The sequence below is a fragment of the Pipistrellus kuhlii genome, unplaced genomic scaffold (genome assembly GCF_014108245.1).
Source record: "Pipistrellus kuhlii isolate mPipKuh1 unplaced genomic scaffold, mPipKuh1.p scaffold_m20_p_8, whole genome shotgun sequence".
In the NCBI taxonomy this organism is placed as follows: Eukaryota; Metazoa; Chordata; class Mammalia; order Chiroptera; family Vespertilionidae; genus Pipistrellus; species Pipistrellus kuhlii.
The window spans coordinates 275,448-294,189 of NW_023425584.1; the positions used below are offsets into that span (position 1 = coordinate 275,448).

General features: G+C 61.0%; 3 protein-coding genes across 8 annotated transcripts in view; 1 reads left to right on the top strand and 2 right to left on the bottom strand.

Annotated features, from left to right (window-relative positions):
- MAD1L1 (mitotic arrest deficient 1 like 1) overlaps window positions 1-6,377 on the bottom strand; it is a 112,079-nt gene extending 105,702 nt beyond the window's left edge. For 2 of the 5 annotated variants that reach the window (XM_045576926.1, XM_045576925.1), the window contains exons 1-2: window positions 6,277-6,368; window positions 1,869-2,022 (exon numbers count right to left, since the gene is read on the bottom strand). In XM_045576926.1, the coding sequence (XP_045432882.1) occupies window positions 1,869-2,012 (144 nt within the window). In that variant the 5' untranslated portion in view covers window positions 2,013-2,022; window positions 6,277-6,368. Of the gene's footprint in view, window positions 1-1,868; window positions 2,023-3,082; window positions 3,097-3,719; window positions 3,723-6,276 lie in introns of all 5 variants that reach the window. The other 3 variants (XM_045576924.1, XM_036423850.2, XM_036423851.2) reach the window with 3 other exon arrangements.
- Window positions 31-18,665, top strand: NUDT1 (nudix hydrolase 1). 2 transcript variants are annotated; one of them, XM_036423860.2, is made up of 4 exons: window positions 31-36; window positions 14,626-14,789; window positions 17,032-17,177; window positions 18,118-18,665. In XM_036423860.2, exons 2-4 carry the CDS (start codon window positions 14,638-14,640, stop codon window positions 18,288-18,290), a joined length of 471 nt encoding a protein of 156 aa, XP_036279753.1. In that variant the 5' UTR covers window positions 31-36; window positions 14,626-14,637; the 3' UTR covers window positions 18,291-18,665. The 2 variants fall into 2 exon arrangements, with proteins under 2 accessions (XP_036279753.1, XP_045432884.1); XM_045576928.1 differs by lacking the exon at window positions 31-36 and adding an exon at window positions 13,730-13,748.
- Window positions 7,936-13,749, bottom strand: MRM2 (mitochondrial rRNA methyltransferase 2). The gene is made up of 3 exons (XM_036423858.2): window positions 13,637-13,749; window positions 11,110-11,399; window positions 7,936-8,523 (listed from the first exon to the last, which is right to left on the bottom strand). Exons 1-3 carry the CDS (start codon window positions 13,642-13,644, stop codon window positions 8,081-8,083), a joined length of 741 nt encoding a protein of 246 aa, XP_036279751.1. The 5' UTR covers window positions 13,645-13,749; the 3' UTR covers window positions 7,936-8,080.
- Window positions 18,666-18,742: the final 77 nt, after the last annotated feature.

Sequence of the window (18,742 nt, forward strand, 5' to 3'; positions counted from 1 at the left end):
ACACAGCGACGGGGGCACCGCCCACAGGGACCAGGAGTCCAGAGACACGGCTCCAGGGCCTCCTCTTCCTGGAATGTGGACTGCATTTGAAGGAGAGTAACTGAAACATGATTTTTTTTAATTTTTTTTTTTTTTGAGAAAGGGAGAGGGAAACAGAAACATCGATGATGACAGTCGTTTCCCGGCTGCCTCCTGCACGCCCCCCACTGGGGATAGAACCAGCAACCCCGGCAAGTGCCCTGACTTGGAATGAACAGTAACCTCCTAGTTCTAGATCAGTGCTCAACCACTGAGCCACCCCAGCCAGCTGAAACATTTTCATGTTTACACAAACACTGATGTGCAGCAGAGCAAACTGTGAACACTTTCAACTGGAAACAGGAAACTTATTCAAAGGTGGGAGGAGGCCTGGTGGGCAAGAAATACTGATGGCAAGACATAGACCTACAGCTGGGGAGGCAGCTGGGCAGAGGGAGTGCTGGGGAAGGCCTGGGATGGGCCAGGGACCACGGCAGGTTCTGCCCGTCTCTAACCAGCTCATGCTGCTGTCACTCACTCACTGACCCTCCCAGCGCTGAGTGACAGCTGCGGGCCTCCAAGATTCTAGATTTTCAGCCCTGACGGGCCAAACATTCCCAGTCAGGTGCATCAATAAAACTGTTACTTTTTTCAACCAGTAAGCAAGGATCACAGTTACCACTGTTATTTCAATAAAAAGTGATTTAACACAAGAAAACTAATTTCAAAATAAATAAGTCCTTGCCAAAAAATGGCAGTGAGCAACTTAGTCCACTAGTAACAAATATAAAGTCATTCAATCACTCAGCACACAAATGCGTCTGAGCCTCCCAGCGCGCCCGGAGCAGCGGGAGCCCACGGTGGCTCAGGACACTGCCAGCAAGGCCCAGCAGCACCGTCTGACACAGGCTACTGTCCGTGAACGGCCCCGGCAACGCGAGGGCCAACAGGAGGAGGGACGCAGCAGCCGGAGCAGAGCGGCGGGCCTGGGCGAGCTGCATGGACCAGTGATTCTGCCCCAACTGGACTGACCCCACAACCCCTCAGGCGCTGGAGCCCTTCAGGAGACCTGACCCCCTTACAACTGTCTACAGGAGCAATGCCGAGAACGTGGAACAAAGCAAAATAACACTGTAATCAGAGTAAAGCTGTCAAAATGGCCCGATGGCAGCCGGGAGCCAAGATCTGCAAATGGCCTCCCGCAGTCTGAGGCCATGCCATTCCCAAGCCTTCACTCACTCCCCGGCCATCCCGCCAGGCCTACCAGGACCTGTGTCACTGCACAGCCTCCCTTCCCAGCGTCCACCTCCAGGGAGCCAGCCGCTGCTCACTGGGTGGCCACACCCCAGGCAGGTGGGTTTTCCTCAGTTAAATGGACAGCCAGCTCTCCAACCCCCCTCCTCCCCCCCGAGGCCTGTGAGCTCATTACCGTGAGCACACGCTGCGCACCAGCCCACTCTGCGCTGCGGACCGACCAGGCTGTCAACCAGGACGGTCAGGGCCAGACCCTGCTTCCCGCCCGCTTCCTCCCCAAACTCTGACTGCCACGTTAGAGGCCCGGGAGAGACAGGGACCTGCCGCAGCGACAGGAAATGCCCACTGAACGTCAGCGGCGGCCATGGGTCCCAAGACTTTCAGCAAAATGACGTGTAAGGAACGATTTCACCACAAACAAGTCACGTTCCCATGGCGTCTCACCCACCGGAACAACGGTGTGCGAGGGCCGATGTCTGAGGAACCGGCCCCGCCTACCGAGGAGACCCCGTCCGACGCAGGGCACTCCCCGAACGGCAGGGAAGACACACAGGACAGGTGTCTGAGCCAGAGAGGCCGCTCCCCACGACACTCACCTGCATGCTCTGCTGGTACTGCATCTGCAGGAACCCCGGGGCCGAGGCGTCCAGGCCCGCTCCTCCGTCCACGCGCTGGGAGATGAAGTTGTTCAAGGACCTCAGGGAGGACAGGACCGTGGTGTTCTCCCCCAGGTCCTCCATGGCCACACCTCTGGAGGAAGACAAGGGACGGTCACGGGACCTTCCCCAGTAACTTGTCCCACGGCTGCCCTGCCCGCGGTGCCTGCCCCGCCGCTTGCCCTCTGAGCCCTCAGGCAGTCCAGGGCCCCAGCCCCGTTACCCAGGGTCACCTGGGAGCCCAGCTGCTGATGTGCCCAAAAAGTGAGAGGCACAGAAGGCGACATGCCCCAAGCCGCTGAATGTCAGAGACGACCTGTACAGCAGCGGGACAGACAGACAGCTGGGGGGAGGGGGGCGCGGGTGCAGCAGGCAGGTGGCACCTCCCCCAGTCACACTCACAGAGAGCCCTGCTTCTGGGAATCACAAACAGAACACACAGTGATGCTGCCTTGTTAACAATCCTATCTAACAAAACGCTAACATGCAAATCGTCCCCTTGGGAGTTCAACCAACTGGGAGTTCAACTGCTCGCTATGAAGTGCAATAACCACCAGGGGGCGGCATGGAATGAAGGAAGACCCCAGCTGGCAGCTGGGGAAGGAGGGTCCCCAACTGGCCCTCATCACCGGCCAGGCCTAAGGTGCACAAATTTCATGCACCAGGCCCCTGGTCTATAATAATAAGAGCATAACATGCTAACTAGACCACACATCCTTCCAGACAAAGCCGGGCTGTGAGGGAAGCCCCGGCCCCAGGTGCCTGCCCGAGGCCAGAGGGAAGCCAGCACCAGGGGGAAGAAAGGCCTACTCTTGCAGGAATTTCGTGCATCGGGCCTCCAGTGACTAATAAATTACTAATATTCTCCACCAAGTAAGGCACCAAGACTCCTGGAGCCTCAGTTTCCTCATCTGTAAACTGATGTCACGAAACCTCCTTGCCTAGTGGAGTGAGGATGACTGTCCACAAGCGGCAGAGGGACAGCCGCTGCCAAACAGTCCGACTCTGCTGCTCGGAACCGCTGTGAGGCCTCTCGGGAAGTGGCAACGGGACTGCGCCTGGGCCTGCCTGGCCTGCGCCCCGTGCTCACACACGGAGGCCGAGGACAAGCAGCGGCCAAGCACTCGCATCCCCAGACCTCGGCTTGTTCGGGCCTCACACCAGCCGGCGGCAGCCCACGAGCCAGGGAGCGAAGGGGCCGTTAACAGCCAGAAGTGTGACTGCACAGGCGAGAACTTTCTCCCCTTAGAAAAGCTGGCTCCTCAGGCTTCCCCTAAGAATTAGATGAAAAACACCCCCCTCCTACTCCCAAAACAAACAAAAAAGCCAAGAAGTGACAGGTCTTACTTTGATTCGGAATGTCGGAGCCTGTCTTCCCAGCCGCCATCCCCCGACCCCTGCCCCGGCCTGTCCTCTCCGCCTCTCGGTCTGACTGTGCGAGGAAAACGGGCCTGGGCTCCCCCTGCCCGGAGCCTGCAGATACAGGCCGGCGTGGCGGGCGGCAGCAGGGCTAATCCTTCCATTTGCTGGATTAGACCAGGCTGCTCCTTCATCCATGAGAAACTTAGGCACTATATCCTCCCGCAAGACGCCGCCCCCGTGAGACCTGAAGCATGTGACGCACTAGGATGGAAAGAACGCACACGTCGTCACCTGCCTGGACGAGGCCCTCCACACGGCACCGACAAGGCCGCAGCCCAACTCCGTCCTCTTTATCCAGACACCCAGTGTCCCAGCAGCCCCAGCACTGGATGAACTGCGGACAACGGAGCCCTGGGCTGGCGTCCACACTCCCTGCTCCAGCGGCCACTCTGGTCCTGGGCAGAAGGACCACTCCTGGACCTAACGAGACCGCAGGACGCCCGCCACCTGGCACACTGCCTCCCCCGTCCCGCCAGCCCGCCGCAGGCTTTTGCTGCTGCCTGTGCACTCTCACCAGGTGTGAAACGCTGTATGTGCACTCACACCAGGTGTGAAACGCTGTACGTGCACTCACACCAGGTATGAACCCTGTGTACTCACACCAGGTGTGAAACACTGTATGTACACTCACACCAGGTGTGAAACACTGTATGTACACTCACACCAGGTGTGAAACCTGTGCGCTCACACCAGGTGTGAACCCTGTGCACTCACACCAGGTGTGAAACGCTGTACGTGCACTCACACCAGGTATGAACCCTGTGTTCTCACACCAGGTGTGAAATGCTGTATGTACACTCACACCAGGTGTGAAATCTGTGCACTCACACCAGCTGTGAAACCTGTGCACTCACACCAGGTGTGAAACGCTGGCTCCCAGCAGGTGCCGCTGGGCCGGGCTCTGCCATCGCTCCAGGGGTGCACAGAGGCACCCACTCCTCCCCCCCTCCCCTCCCCCGTCCACCCAGGAGGTGCAGCCCTCAGCCCTAGGGCCCATGGCCGCCTGGGCCTCAGCCTCCAGGACAATGGCCACATCCAGTGCTCCTTCTCCCCGAAGATGCCCGGGGGTGACGGGGGGGCCTGCAGGGGCGCGGAGGGCAGCTGGGGCTTAACTACCCGGCTCAGGGGAACAGCAGGGACCGGGCAGTGACCGGCAGAGACCCGGCTGCAGGGGGCACTGGGGACAAAGAAGGGGGAAGCAGGTAGAGAGGAGAGGGGAGCCGAATGGAGGAGAGGGACAGAGAAGGGGGTGCGGGGACTGAGGAGGGGGACAGAGAAGGGGGGACAGAGAGGGGACCGAGGAGGGGGACAGAGGGGGGACTGCAGAGGGGGTGCGGGGACTGAGGAGGACTGAGGAGGGGGTGCATGGACTAAGGAGGAGGACAGAGGGGGGACTGACAGAGGGGGGACTGAGAGGGGGTGCAGGGACTGAGGAGGGGGATAGAGAAGGGGGGACAGAGGAGGGGTGCGGGGACAGAGGAGGAGGACAGAGGAGGGGGATAGAGAAGGAGGGACTGAGGAGGGGTGCGGGGACAGAGGGGGGACTGAGGGGGACTGAGGAGGGGGTGCGGACTGAGGAGGAGGACAGAGGGGGACTGAGGAGGGGGACAGAGGAGGGGGTGCTGGGAATAAGGAGGGGGACAGAGGGGGGACAGAAGAGGGGTACAGGGACTGAGGAGGGGGTGCAGGAGCAGAGGTGGGGGTGCTGGGAATGAGGGGGACAGAGGGGGACAGAGGAGGGGGTGCTGGGAATGAGGAGGGGGACAGAGGGGGGACTGAGGAGGGGGTGCGGGGACTGAAGAGGACAGAGGTGGGGGTGCTGGGAATGGGAAGGGGGACAGAGAACGGGGGACAGAGAGGGAATGAGGAAGGGGACAGAGGGGGGACTGAGGAGGGGGACAGAGAAGAGGGGACAGAGGGGGGACTAATGAGGGGGTGCGGGGACTGAGGAGGACAGAGGTGGGGGTGCTGGGAATGAGGAGGGGGACAGAGAAGGGTGGACAGGGACTGAGGAGGGGGACAGAGGTGGGGGTGCTGGGAATGAGGAGGGGGACAGAGAAGGGGGGACAGAGAGGGAATGAGGAGGGGGACAGAGAAGGGGGGACAGAGAGGGAATGAGGAGGGGGACAGAGGGGGGACTGAGGAGGGGGACAGAGGTGGGGGTGCTGGGAATGAGGAGGGGGACAGAGAAGGGGGGACAGAGGGGGGACTGAGGAGGAGGACAGAGGTGGGGGTGCTGGGAATGAGGAGGGGGACAGAGAAGGGGGGACAGAGAGGGACTGAGGAGGGGGACAGAGGAGGGCTGAGGAGGACAGAGGTGGGGGGACAGAGGGGGGACTGAGGAGGACAGAGGTGGGGGGACAGAGGGGGGGAACTATGAGGGGTTGGGGGACGGAGGAGGACAGAGGTGGGGTGCTCTGCATGAGGAGGGGGGACAGAGTAAGGGTGGACAGGACTGAGGAGGGGACATAGGTGGGGGGGAGGTGCTGGGAATGAGGAGGGGGACAGAGAACGGGGGACAGAGAGGGAATGAGGAGGGGGACAGAGAAGGGGGGACAGGGGGGGACAGAGGAGGGGGGACAGAGGGGGGACTGAGGAGGGGGACAGAGGAGGGGGTGCTGGGAATGAGGAGGGGGACAGAGAAGGGGGGACAGAGAGGGACTGAGGAGGGGGACAGAGGGAGGACTGAGGAGGACAGAGGTGGGGGGACAGAGGGGGGACTGAGGAGGGGATCAGGGCCGGAAGGACAGGGCCGGGAGCAGGCGCCGGGGGTCGCCGGGTCAGAGCCGCGGCGGGAGGGGCGGCGCCCAGCCTCGGCCTCAGCGGACAGCCCTGCCCCGGCGCCGACCCCGGGCCTCCCCCGACCCCAGGCCGCCCCTCACGGCCCCGGCCCGGCCCCCGGCCCCCGGCCCCGGCCCGCACCCACCTCACTGCCCGGCCGGCTCGCAGTCGCCGCTCAGATCTCCCTCCTCTGCGCCTGCGCTCTCGCGAGATCTGCGGCTGCGCTCTCGCGAGATCCGGCGAGACTGGCCGACAGCAGCCGGGTGAGCGGCGGCAGGTCCCGGCTCCGCGAGCGGCTGCGCCCGCTCCCCCCGCTCCCCCGGGGCCGCCGCTCCCCCCGCTCCCGCTCCCCCGCGGCCGCCGCTCCCCCCGCTCCCGCGCGGCCCCGGGAAAGGGGGTGCCGGGCCGCCGGGTCGTCCTCCCCGCGCCCTGGGAGCGTCGGAGGGGCCCCGCCGGGAGTGACGGCCCGGTCTGCCGGGAGCGGGCTCCTCTCCCAGCGCTGAGGGCGCGGGGTGGGCTGTTCCCCTCTCCCAGAGGGTGAAAACCTGACCCCGACGTGACCGGACCGGGGAGGGGGGGGAGCGCGGATGGAACTAGCGGGGCGGGGCCCCGGACCTAACAGCCGACCCCCCACCGGAAATGGGGGAAAACCTAACCCCAGCCCGAGGCTCCCCTCCCGCAGCTGGGCTCCGCCAAGGACCCCGTGAGACCCCCGGGACCCAATCATCTCTCCGCAGTCAGCAAACTGGGGGGCGAGCACCTCCAGGAATGGCTTTGAAGAACCAGTAACCGGTTTTCAAAAGCAAACTTAAACCCCGGCTGGTGTGGATTCCAGTCAAGGGCACAGGCCCGAGCCGTGGGCTCCATCCCCCGTGTGGGGCGTGCAGGAGGCAGCCGATCCATGATTATCCTCATGGATGTTTCTCCCTCTCCCTCCCCTTCCTCTCTGAAATCAATAAAAATATATATATAGCCGAAACCGGTTTGCCTCAGTGGATAGAGCGTCAGTCTACGAACTGAAAGGTCCCAGGTTCGATTCCAGGCAGGGCATGTACATTGGTTGCAGGCACATCCCCGGTGGGGGGTGTGCAGGAGGCAGCTGATAGATGATTCTCATTGATGTTTCTAGATTCCTATCCCTCTCCCTCTCTGTAAAAAATCAATAAAATATATATTTCTTTAAAATATATATCTATATATAGATATATAGATATATATATATATATATATATATATATTTTTTTTTTTTCTTATAGGCAAACTTAAAAGCATGGAAGTCCCTTCAGGTAATACAACCTATCTGTTTATAAAGCGGCAGCAATTCCCTGGAAGAGAAAGGGAAATAACACACACTGTTGCTTGCTTTGGTAATTACCTTTACTGTCTAGGGAGCCCGGGATATTACAGCAATGTATTTCCAGCAAAGCCCAGAGCACACCCACCCCACGCATAAATTCATACGAAATGTCTCCCCTAATTGCTCCGGGAATTCTCGCTGCTTGAAGAGTGGATGTATCTGTAGATCATTCACCAGACATGGAAATTAATCCCCAGACTGAAATTTCAGATTTTTCTCATTATGCTGTAGAGCCAAAATCTCAACTGGAAACATGCTTGCTGTTCCCGGAGCAAAGGTGGAGCCTGTTTCTCGGTAGCTCCCTCGCCTGTAAGGTGAGCGCGAGGCAGGGGCCTGCCTCTCGGGCGCTGCCTCAGTGTCTCCTTCCCTCCCCAGCGCGTCTGCTCGTCCTTTCATCCTGTCCCTCCCGATAACTTCCTCTTCCCAAATCACGGACAGACCGTTTGCTATCATGGCCACTGAATACAGCTCGTCCTCTTCTCGATGTAAGAAGGGGTCCCCACTGTCCTGCCTGCTGCCTCCCAGGTCAAGCCAGGGCCTCCCAGCCACATGCAGCGACGGTGCGGCGAGCAGGGCCGGGAACGGAGGACGCTCAGGCCCGCCCAGGCCCCGCGGCGCGGCGGTACTGTGTGGCCAGGAGGTACACCTCCGAGGACTCCTTCCTGCTGGCTTCCGGCTTCAGGGTCCTCGTGCCCTGGAATTCCTCGGTCAGTCGCTTCTGTAACCGGTGGCTTAGACTTCCAGCCCAGGTCTTACAGAGGAAGGTCCCCCCGGGGGACAGCACGTGGGGAGCCACGTCCAGGAGCGACAGGCACAGGCCAATGAGCTGGTCGTGGTCCAGGCCCCGGATCCCGGTGGCGTTGGGGGCCATGTCACTCAGAATCACGTCAGCTCTCCCACCAGGAAGCAGTTCTCGGACTCTCTGCCAGGTCCCGGGGTCAGCCACGTCCGCGGGGCACAAGAAGGTCGCCCCTCCCAGGGGTGCGATGTGAAGAAGATCGAGCCCGAGCACAAAGCCCACGGGACTGCTGGGATCTAAGGAAGAAATGGGGGGAGTTATTACACCCTGACTCTCCCCCAGGTACATGCCGCAGCCATGAAACAGGACCGAGGAAGAGCTAATGTGCAGGCAGGCGGACACGGGCCTTCACCCCCCTCTACATCCTGCAAGGACACACGTGGGGAGTGGTGGTGCTTCACCCTACATCGGAGAAAGCGGAGGCCTGAGAGGCTCAGTGCGGTCCCAGAGTCAAAGGCAGACCGGGGGCCACGCCCCAGACTTGTCTCCAGCTGATTTCATTTCATTTCATTTCACCCCTGAGACTGCTCACCTGATGAGCTGAAACAGAAACTGTTACACTAGCACAGTGGTTGGCAAACTCATTAGTTAACAGAGTCAAATATCAACAATACGATTGAAATTTCTCTGGAGAGCCAAATTTTTTATTTTTTTTTAAATATATTCTATTGACTCTTTACAGAGAGGAAGAGAGAGGGATAGAGAGCTAGAAACATCGATGAGAGAGAATCATCGATCAGCTGCCTCTTGCACACCCCCTACTGAGGATGTACCCGCAACCAAAGTACATGCCCTTGTCCGGAATCGAACCTGGGACCTTTCAGTCTGCAGGCCGACACTCTATCCACTGAGCCAAACTGGTTTCAACTGGAGAGCCAAATTTTTTAAACTTCTAAGGCCACTTCTTCAAAATAGACTCACCCAATCCGTGGTGTTTTGTGGAAGAGCCACACTCAAGGGGCCAAAGAGCCGCGTGTGGCTCATGAGCCTCGGTTTGCCGACCACGGCACTAGCATGTAAAGTGCCTCTGGGTTAAACCAACAAGTCTGTCTGTAGCTTCATCTAAATTCTTTCCATTAAGAAAAAGCTGATCCAGGACCTGTTTGGCTCAATGGATAGAGCGTTGGCTTGGGGACTGAAGGGCCCCAGGTTTGATTCCGGTCAAGAGCATGTGCCTTGGTTGCGGGCATATCCCCAGTAGAGGGTGCAAGAGGCAGCTGATCGGTGACTCTCTCTCATCGATGTTTCTAACTCTCTATCTCTCTCCCTTCCTCTCTGTATAAAAATCAATAAAATATAAAAAAAAATAAAATAAAATAAAATAAATTAAAAAAAAAGCTGAGCTATGGGGGAAAGGCGGATCTAAAATAAGGTCCAAAATCGGTACCCTGCCCAGATCGGTTTCCTGAGGCGGCTGCCCCTGCACGGTGCTCTCCTGGAGCATCCCCTTCGTTACAACCTCAGGAAGGGTCCGCTCGGGGCAAATTGCTTGGGGTGCAGCTGGGCAACTTCTGGGAGAAAGACAAGCAAGCTGTTTCCCCCCACACTCTGCTTCCACTTCTCCCCAAGTTCACCGTGGCCCCCCTGCTCCTCCACAGCCTGTCAGGCAGGAACCACTGCAGTGGTGCCAGGGAAGTTTCTGACCCAAGTTCAGTCCCTCGGTCAACAAGCATTGGAACGAAAAACAATGTTTTTATGCCGATTCTCAAGCCCTACGGCGCCCCCGCCAGCCATGTGGTGGGGCTGCTGAATGAAGCAGGCAGGCCCAATGCTATACCTTTTGCCGGTCCCTCCACCCCTCTACCTCAGTTTTCTCGTGCAGAAAATGGGCACAAATGTCCCCCCTCTAAGGTGCCTGGGAGAGATGCTTGTGAACTGTCACAACTGTCATAGAACGCCAGCGCGCGCAGGGCCCTCAGGCGCCACGGCAGGGATACAGGTGGCAAGAAGGCTCACTGCAGCGCAGACCCGATGCCCTAGGCGCAGGGACGGCCCCAGCACCTATTCAAAAGGATGACGTTGCTTTCTACGTCGTATGGGTGTTGGTTTACCTGTTTATGAATCAGGGGAACCTTTTTCATATTAAAAAAAGAGAAAAACACACACACACACACACACACACACACACACACCTTGACAGCCAGGCTGGTATGGCTCAGCTGGTTGGAGTGCCATCTCATACATGGAAAGGCTGCAGGTTCGATTCCCAGCCAGGGTACATACCCATGTTGTGGGTTCGAACCTTGGTTGGGGTATGGGCAGAAGGCAGCCAATCAATGTTCTCTCTCATATCGATGTCTCTCCCTCGCCCCCCAATCTCTTCTCTCTAAATTCAATAAGTATAACTTTGGGTGAGGATTTAAAAAAAAAAAAAAACCACCTTTGACAAAACCCTAAAATATCAAAGATAAAAGCTGCGCCCTCGGGTTGGGCCTGAGTTGGAGTCAGAGCCCCAGCTGTGCGAACGGAGCAGCCCCAGAGAGACCCCGGGGAGAGACAGAGCTTCGGCAGCCAGGACCCAGAACCCGGATGCAGTCAGAGACGGCACTGCCGTTCAGCACAAAAAGGCTGTTTCGGCTCCTAGGCAACAGAGGGCCACGATGGAAGCGCGTTCTGATAAGAACGTGAGAACAGCGTTGGTGTGCAAAAAAATCCTAGCGCTGAGCACACCCACATACAAGCACGGTGTGATCCGAGGGGATTTTAATCGTCACTGTACCGTTCCTTCTGAAAATGTCCGTGTCCCATCTTTACCGTTATTATTACCAAACCACCACCTTCAGAAGCGCTGGACCGCTGGGTCGAGGCCCCGTGAGACCCACCTGCGCCCGCGGCGTTGACTCTCCGCACCGCCACCTGGCTCCAGGCGCCGGGGGCCGCCCCGCAGTCTAAGACCCGGAGGCCGGGCCGCAGGATGCGGTGCCTCGCGTCCAGCTCCAGCAGCTTGAAGGCGCTGCGGCAGCGGTAGCTCTCCACCCTCGCCGCCTTCACGAACGGGTCCTTCAGGTGGCGCGTCAGCCACTGGTGCTCGGCGCCCGAGCGGGCCTTGCAGAGCCTGGCCGCCGTGTGGAGCCCGCGGCGCGGCAGGGACGCACGCCCCAGCCTGCAGCACCTGGCGAGGGAAAGGGGCAGCGGTTGGCATCCGCGTCCACTAGTCCCGAGCCCGGTGGGCCCCGGTGCAAGCCATGCAGTCAGGGAGCAGCCCAGGGCCCAAGACGGGAGGAAATCTAACAGCCAGTCAGAAAGCAGGATTATGTGCTGACCTGTGACTCACACAACTTATTTTTTTAATATATTTTATTGATTTTTTTACAGAGAGGAAAGGAAAGGGATAGAGTTAGAAACATTGATCAGCTGTCTCCTGCACGCCCCCTACTGGGGATGTGCCTGCAACCAAAGTACATGCCCTTGACCAGAATCAAACCTGGGACCTTTCAGTCCGCAGGCCAACACTCTATCCACTGAGCCACATCGCTTAGGGGCCCACAATTTATTTGCAGGCCCCACCCCGAACACCTCAAAGTGGATTGGTCTTTAAAGAGGGAATTAAGTGAAAGTGAAGACATATGGGTGAGCCCAAATCCCATAGGACTGGTGTCCCTGAGAGTTAGGACACCCAGGCACAGAGGGACAGCTGTTCGCCAGATGGCGAGACGGGGAGAGCCCCAGGAGTTAGTCTTTGCCTGGCTACTCGGTTCCCTGTAAGCAAGTTCGGAGGCTAGAGATCCTGGCCTTCACCTTTCTTTCTTTCTTTCTTTCTGTCTGTCTGTCTGTCTTTCTTTCTTTCTTTCTTTCTTTTCTTTAATGTATCTTTATTGACTTCAGAGAGGGAGGGAGGGATAGAAACATTGATGATGAGAATCATCCATCGGCTGCCTCCTGTGCGCCCCCTACTGGGGATCACCGGAACCAAAAGGTGACCTCCTGGTTCATAGGTCAAAGCTCAACCATTGAGCAATGCCTGACCAGCCACATTTCTTAACAAAACTGAATCAACTGGTGGAGCAGTTTAAGGACACGCTCCCAGGCTCTTAGGAAAAGTTAGGTTTCAACAGTTTAGCAACTGCCAAGACTCTCATTTAACTCTCAGACCTACAAAATAGGTTCTACACTTTTATTATTATTTTTCTAAAGATGAAAAAAAAAAAGCTATCATTATCCCCAGGCTCCAGGCCAAGCCTGTTGAACACCATGGCAGTGGGCAGGATCTGAAGACAGTAACACGGGAATCACAGGAACCACGCCTTCAAGTGCCAAAGCCTCAGGGAAGGGGGCAGAGCGGTCCTGGGGCCAGAACCAATCCCAGGAGGAGCAGAGACTGGAGTTACGCAAACACATGCCCCAGATTTGGGCAGCTGACCGCTGACCTCCTCCAACCCCATCCACATCCCGCATGCGGCACAGCAGCCTTTCCTTTCTCAGAAGCCTGTGCCACAGCCTGGGGGCCCGGGCGCTATCCACCAGTGTCACCTCCGCCTGCGGGGCCCCCCTCACCTGCGGGGCCCCCTCACCTGTGCGGGGCCCCCCCACCTGCAGGGTTCCCCCACCTGCGGGCCCCCACCTGCGGGCCCCCCTCACCTACGGAGCCCCCCTCACCTGCCCCCCCCACCTGCGGGGGCCCCCCTCACCTGCGGGGCCCCCTCACCTGCGGGGCCTCCCTCACTTGCGGGGGCTCCCCTCACCTGCGGGGCCCCCCACCTGTGGGCCCCCTCACCTGCGGGGGCCCCCCCTCACCTGCGGGGCCCCCCTCACCTGCCCCCCTCACCTGCGGGCCCCCCACCTGCGGGGCCCCCCTCACCAGCCCCCCCTCACCTGCGGGCCCCCCACCTGCGGGCCCCCTCACCTGCCCCCCCTCACCTGCGGGCCCCCTCACCTGCCCCCCCTCACCTGCGGGTCCCCCACCTGCGGGCCCCCTCACCTGCGGGGCCCCCCTCACCTGCCCCCCCTCACCTGCGGGCCCCCTCACCTGCCCCCCCCTCACCTGCGGGCCCCCCCACCTGCGGGCCCCCCACCTGTCCCTCCTCCTCCTAAAACCCTGCCCCGCTCTCTGCCCGCCGTGGAGTCCGCAGCCCCATCGCCGGGCGGACAGGACGGAGACGGAGGCGGGTCCGTCCGGACGAGGACCCCGTGCGGCCCGGCCGCTCCCGCCTCCTGCGCGCACGCAGCAGGCGCCGCATAGATGCCCGGCCGCCCGCCGCCCCGCCGCCCCGCCGCCCCGCCGCCCCGCCGCCCCGCCGCCCCGCCGCCCCGCCGCCCCGCCGCCCCGCCGCCCCGCCGCCCCGCCGCCCCGCCGCCCCGCCGCCCCGCCGCCCCGCGCCCCGCGCCCCGCGCCCCGCGCCCCGCGCTCACCCCGCCATGGGCGCCGGCCGCTCCCGCCGCCGGAAGTGCCGGCTCCGCTTCCGCCGGAGGCCACGCCCCCGGAAGCAGCGCGCGGGCTTGAACGCGCGCGGAGCCCGGGCAGGTGAGCGCGGAGCGGGCCGGGGGAGCGGCCGTGCACCGGGGGCGGGAGCCGCAGCCACGGGGCAGGCTGGTGCTTGCCTCCCGCCTTTCAGTGTGTTTTTTATCTCAGAGAGGAAGGAAGGGAGAGGGAGCAACATCAGTGAGAGAACCGTGGATCGGCTGCCTCCTGCACGCCCCCCACGGGATCGAGCCCGCAACCCGGGCCTGTGCCCCCACCGGGAATTTTATATATATTTTTTTAATTGATTTTTTACAGAGAGGAAGAGAGAGGGATGGAGAGTTAGAAACATCGATGAGAGAGAATCATCGATCAGCTGCCTCCTGCACGCTCCCCACGGGATAGAGCCCGCAACCCAGGCCTGTGCCCCGACTGGGAATTGAACTGTGGCCTCCCGGTTCCCAGGTCGATGCTCAACCGCTGAGCCCCACCGGTTGGATGTGCCCTCCTTGTGCGGAGGAGCCTGGGCTGCGGTGGGCCTGGGCTCTGGGGCCTGAGCTGGGGGCGGGGCCTGGGCTCTGGGCGGGGCCTGGGTCAGCTGGGGGCGGGGCCTGGGCTGGGGCGGGGCCTGGGCTCTGGGCGGGGCTTGGGTCAGATGGGGCTGGGGCGGGGCCTGGGCTCAGGTGGGGCTTGGGGCGGGGGAGGGAAGGTGTGTCTCTCTCTGCTCCAGCTGCCTCAGGCTCTGAAGGCCAGGCCCGTGCTGGCCCAGACCGTGTGCTCATTGACAGGCCCTGCAGAGCTGGGAGTTCTCCAGCAGGCTCCCATCCCTGCCTTCCAGAGTGCACTTCTGCCCCACCTGCCCTCGCCCCGCCCCGCAGCCCACCTGCCCCATACGCCCGTCAGCGCCAAGTCACGCCAGCCCAGCCTTGCTTCCTCCTAGCGCCCAGGGACCATGGGCGCCTCCCGGCTCTACACCTTGGTGCTGGTGCTGCAGCCTCAGCGCGTGCTGCTGGGCATGAAGAAGCGGGGCTTCGGAGCCGGCCGCTGGAACGGCTTCGGGGGCAAAGTGCACGAGGGCGAGACCATCGAGGATGGGGCCAAGAGGTGAGGGAGGCTGGGCCTGAGCACAGGCCCGGCTCGCTGGGGATGCGGGCTCCGGCTGTAGAGCCAGACGCCTGGCTTCGCCCCTCTGAGCCGTGACCTGGAGCCTCAGTGGGAGTAACCGCCGGCCCTGGCCAGGCGGCTCAGGTGGCCGAGTGTCGTCCCGCGCACGGGAAGGTTGCAGTTCCAGGCCCTGGCACACGCCCAGGTGGCAGGTTCAGTCCCGCAGGGTGGTACTGGAGGTAACCAATTGATGTTTCTCACATCCATGGCGTTCTCTCCCCCCCTCCTCTCTCTAATATCAATACACACATTTAATACGGTTTTTTTACGTTAACAGTACCTCCGCCTCAGGATGGCTGTGAGGACTCGGGCTGCACGTAAAGGGTTTGAGGCTGCTGCACGCTAAGCACTGCTCCCGGGGCGGGTGGTTTTGGGGACTCGGGAAGCTGTTGTGCCTGTGGCCGTTCTGGGAGCTGGGCTGATCCCTCCCTGGGGTTTTGTTCGCTGTCCCCGCTGTAGGGCCACCCGTAGCTCTGCCAGGAGGGGGATGCAAGGGTTTCTCTCTGCCCTGGACTCGGGAAGGTCCGCCGGTTAGTCAGTCAGAATGGTGAAGCGGGAGGTGAAGGTTTCACAGGCCAGAGCCGCCAGCCTGCTGCCGGGAGGAGGTGCTTCATTTCCTCTGACCTCTCGGCAAGTCAGTCACAGCTGAAGGAGGCTCCAGAAGGTCAGGGTGTTCCGAGGAGATGAGGCCATTTAACCCAACGTGTGTCGTTAGGAACCACGTGTTTTCCTGGGCACAGGCCCAGAAAGGAACTATGGGGTCCCGCTGCTGAGGCCGCCTGGAGAGTGAAGCTACAGGAACTTCTACCTGCAACCACAAGGGGCAGACGTACCCAGAAAGTTTTTACAGAAACAAGTACACGGCAGTGGGGAGGGAGATTTCTAAACCAGTGGCTCTCAACCGTCCTAATGCTGCAATCCTTTAATACAGCTCCTCATGTGGTGGTGACCCCAACCATAAAGTTATTTCTGTTGCCACTTCTTAACTGTCATTTTGCTCCTCTTATGAATTGTAACGTAAATATCTGTGTTTTCCGATGGTCTCAGGCGACCCCTGGGAAAGGGTCGTTCGACCCCCAAAGGGGTCGCGACCCACAGGTCGAGAACTGCTGCTCTAAAGGGAGGTTCAGACTCCACGTTTCGGGGTTGCAGCGGCAGCCGGAGGCCCCGGCGAGGACCAGTTTGTCGGGGGATCAGCGTGCAGGGTGCCCGCGCTCAGGGCTCGGGCTGGGGCCAGGGCTTGGTGATGAGCAGGAGGAAGCTCTGTGTCTCCGCTAACAGCAGCTGGGGAGCCGGCTGAAGTCGAGCCGAGCCGCTCTGCTGTGTGTAACGAGGGTACAGAGGGTGATGATGCATCGCAGCTCCTTGCGGGCTGTTGAGAGGGAAACGCGGACGGGCTGCAAGGCTCCGGGTGAGGCGTCCAGGGCTGTGGCCAGGGTGTCTGCAGTCAGCAGCTGGGAACAGTAACGCAGGGCCATCCTGACTGTGCTGACCTCACCCCGCTGAGCAGCAGCCCTGAGGACAGGCCCAAAGCTCCACGCCCAGAGGGTGAAGGTCCCGGCTGGACCCGAGTTCAAACAGCCAGGCCCTGCCTGCAGAGGGACCGTGCTCTTACGGGGAGGGAGGGAGGACAGATGATTCTTCTGGCGGAAAGGCTTCGGTTCAGGCCCCAGGTTCCCATGGCCTGCAGCCCCTGGGGAGCAGGAGCTGCGGACGGGTGGGGGTTCCCAGCTCTACCATCCTCCTCCCGGGAGACAGCCAAGCAGCTGACCCCTGCAGGCCTGGGCAGCCACAAGGTCCACAGTGAGTCCCCCACCCCTCTGGTCCAGAGGACTCATTTCCCTTCCGTGCACAAATACTCTGGCCCTAGCTGGTGTGGTTCAGTGGGTAGAGCATCTGCCTGTAGACGTAAGGGTCCCAAGTTTGATTCTGGTCAAGGGCACATGCCTGGGTTGTGAGCTTGATCCCCAGTGTGGGGCGTGCAGGAGGCAGCTGATTAGTGCTCCTCTCTCATCGATGTTTTTCTCCATCTCTGAAATTAATAAAAATATGTATTTTTTAAAGGAATTTAAATACTTAGAAAGTTAATTTTTAAAAAAACTGTCCCTCTCGGTCCCCTGGCACCGTGCTGGGGCCCTGAGGGCCGGCGGGGGCTCCAGCTGTTGCCTTCCGCCGCCCGCAGGGAGCTGCAGGAGGAGTGCGGGGTCACCGTGGATGCGCTGCACAAGGTGGGCCACATCACGTTCGAGTTCGTGGGGGAGCCCGAGCTGATGGACGTGCACATCTTCTGCACAGACAGCGTGCAGGGGACGCCCACGGAGAGCGAGGGTGAGTCCACGGTGCCGGGAGGCAGGGCCCAGCACCAGCACCCGACCCCTTCCCACTCCGACACCACAGCCCTGGATCCACCGACCCCATCCCACTCCGACACCGCAGCCCAGGATCCACCAACCCCTCCCCACTCCGACACCACAGCCCTGGATCCACCGATCCCATCCCACTCCGACACCACAGCCCTGGATCCACCGATCCCATCCCACTCCGACACCACAGCCCTGGATCCACCGACCCCTTCCCACTCCGACACCACAGCCCTGGATCCACCGACCCCTCCCCACTCCGACACCACAGCCCTGGATCCACCGATCCCATCCCACTCCGACACCACAGCCCTGGATCCACCGATCCCATCCCACTCCGACACCACAGCCCTGGATCCACCGATCCCATCCCACTCCGACACCACAGCCCTGGATCCACCGACCCCTTCCCACTCCGACACCACAGCCCAGGATCCACCAACCCCTCCCCACTCCAACACCACAGCCCTGGATCCACCGATCCCATCCCACTCGGACACCACAGCCCTGGATCCACCGATCCCATCCCACTCCGACACCACAGCCCTGGATCCACCAACCCCTCCCCACTCCGACACCACAGCCCAGGATCCACCGATCCCATCCCACTCCGACACCACAGCCCTGGATCCACCGATCCCATCCCACTCCGACACCACAGCCCTGGATCCACCGATCCCATCCCACTCCGACACCACAGCCCTGGATCCACCGACCCCTCCCCACTCCGACACCACAGCCCTGGATCCACCGATCCCATCCCACTCCGACACCACAGCCCTGGATCCACCGATCCCATCCCACTCCGACACCACAGCCCAGGATCCGCTGAGGTGCTCCTGCCGGCACTGCTCGGCAGGCTCCCCGGGGGCGGTGCCATCGGCTGGAACCTGTGCTCTCGCCCACAGAGATGCGGCCTCAGTGGTTCCCCCTGGACCAGATCCCCTTCGCCCACATGTGGCCGGACGACAGCTACTGGTTCCCCCTCCTGCTCCAGAAGAGGAAGTTCCAGGGCTACTTCAAGTTCCAGGGCCACGACACCATCCTGGACCACAGGCTGCACGAAGTGGACACGGTGTAGGCAGGACCACGGCCCCGCCCGCCCGTCACGGCCCCCGCTCCTGCAGCCCAAGCACCAAAAAGGACAGAGCAGCTGCGGGCACCAAGCAGAACCAGGCTCGGGCTGTGTGTGTGGAACGTGAGTGGATGGGAAGGAAAATAAATGTCTTTCACCCTCAGTTCTCAGCAGGCGTCGGGACGCCAGCAGGCATGCTTGGCCATGACTGCCCCTGTGGGCAGACAGCGGGAGACTCGGCCGGCGGGCAGACGGGACCGGGACCGCGCTGGGACCGTGGGGCCTGCGGGGGGTGCTAATGGGCTTGGTGCTGCAGGCTCGCTGGGGGCATGGAGGTGGACAGGCGGCAGGTCCTCACCACACTGAGACCCTTCCTTTGTGCCAGGGCCAAGGCTAAAGCCCTGGTCTAACCTTCCCCAGGCTGGTCGCCCTCCCTTCACCGGAGAGGAGGGGCGCCA

Excerpts from the sequence above, each read along its gene's own strand:
- MRM2 (XM_036423858.2), bottom strand. Across the intron at positions 8,524-11,109 it reads AGTCAACGCCGCGGGCGCAG|ATCCCAGCAGTCCCGTGGGC; the intron begins GTGGGTCTCACG and ends TTTCTTCCTTAG.
- NUDT1 (XM_036423860.2), top strand. The coding sequence starts at position 14,638 with ATGGGCGCCTCCCGGCTCTACACCTTGGTGCTGGTGCTGCAGCCTCAG. Across the intron at positions 14,790-17,031 it reads ATCGAGGATGGGGCCAAGAG|GGAGCTGCAGGAGGAGTGCG; the intron begins GTGAGGGAGGCT and ends CGCCGCCCGCAG. Across the intron at positions 17,178-18,117 it reads GACGCCCACGGAGAGCGAGG|AGATGCGGCCTCAGTGGTTC; the intron begins GTGAGTCCACGG and ends TCTCGCCCACAG.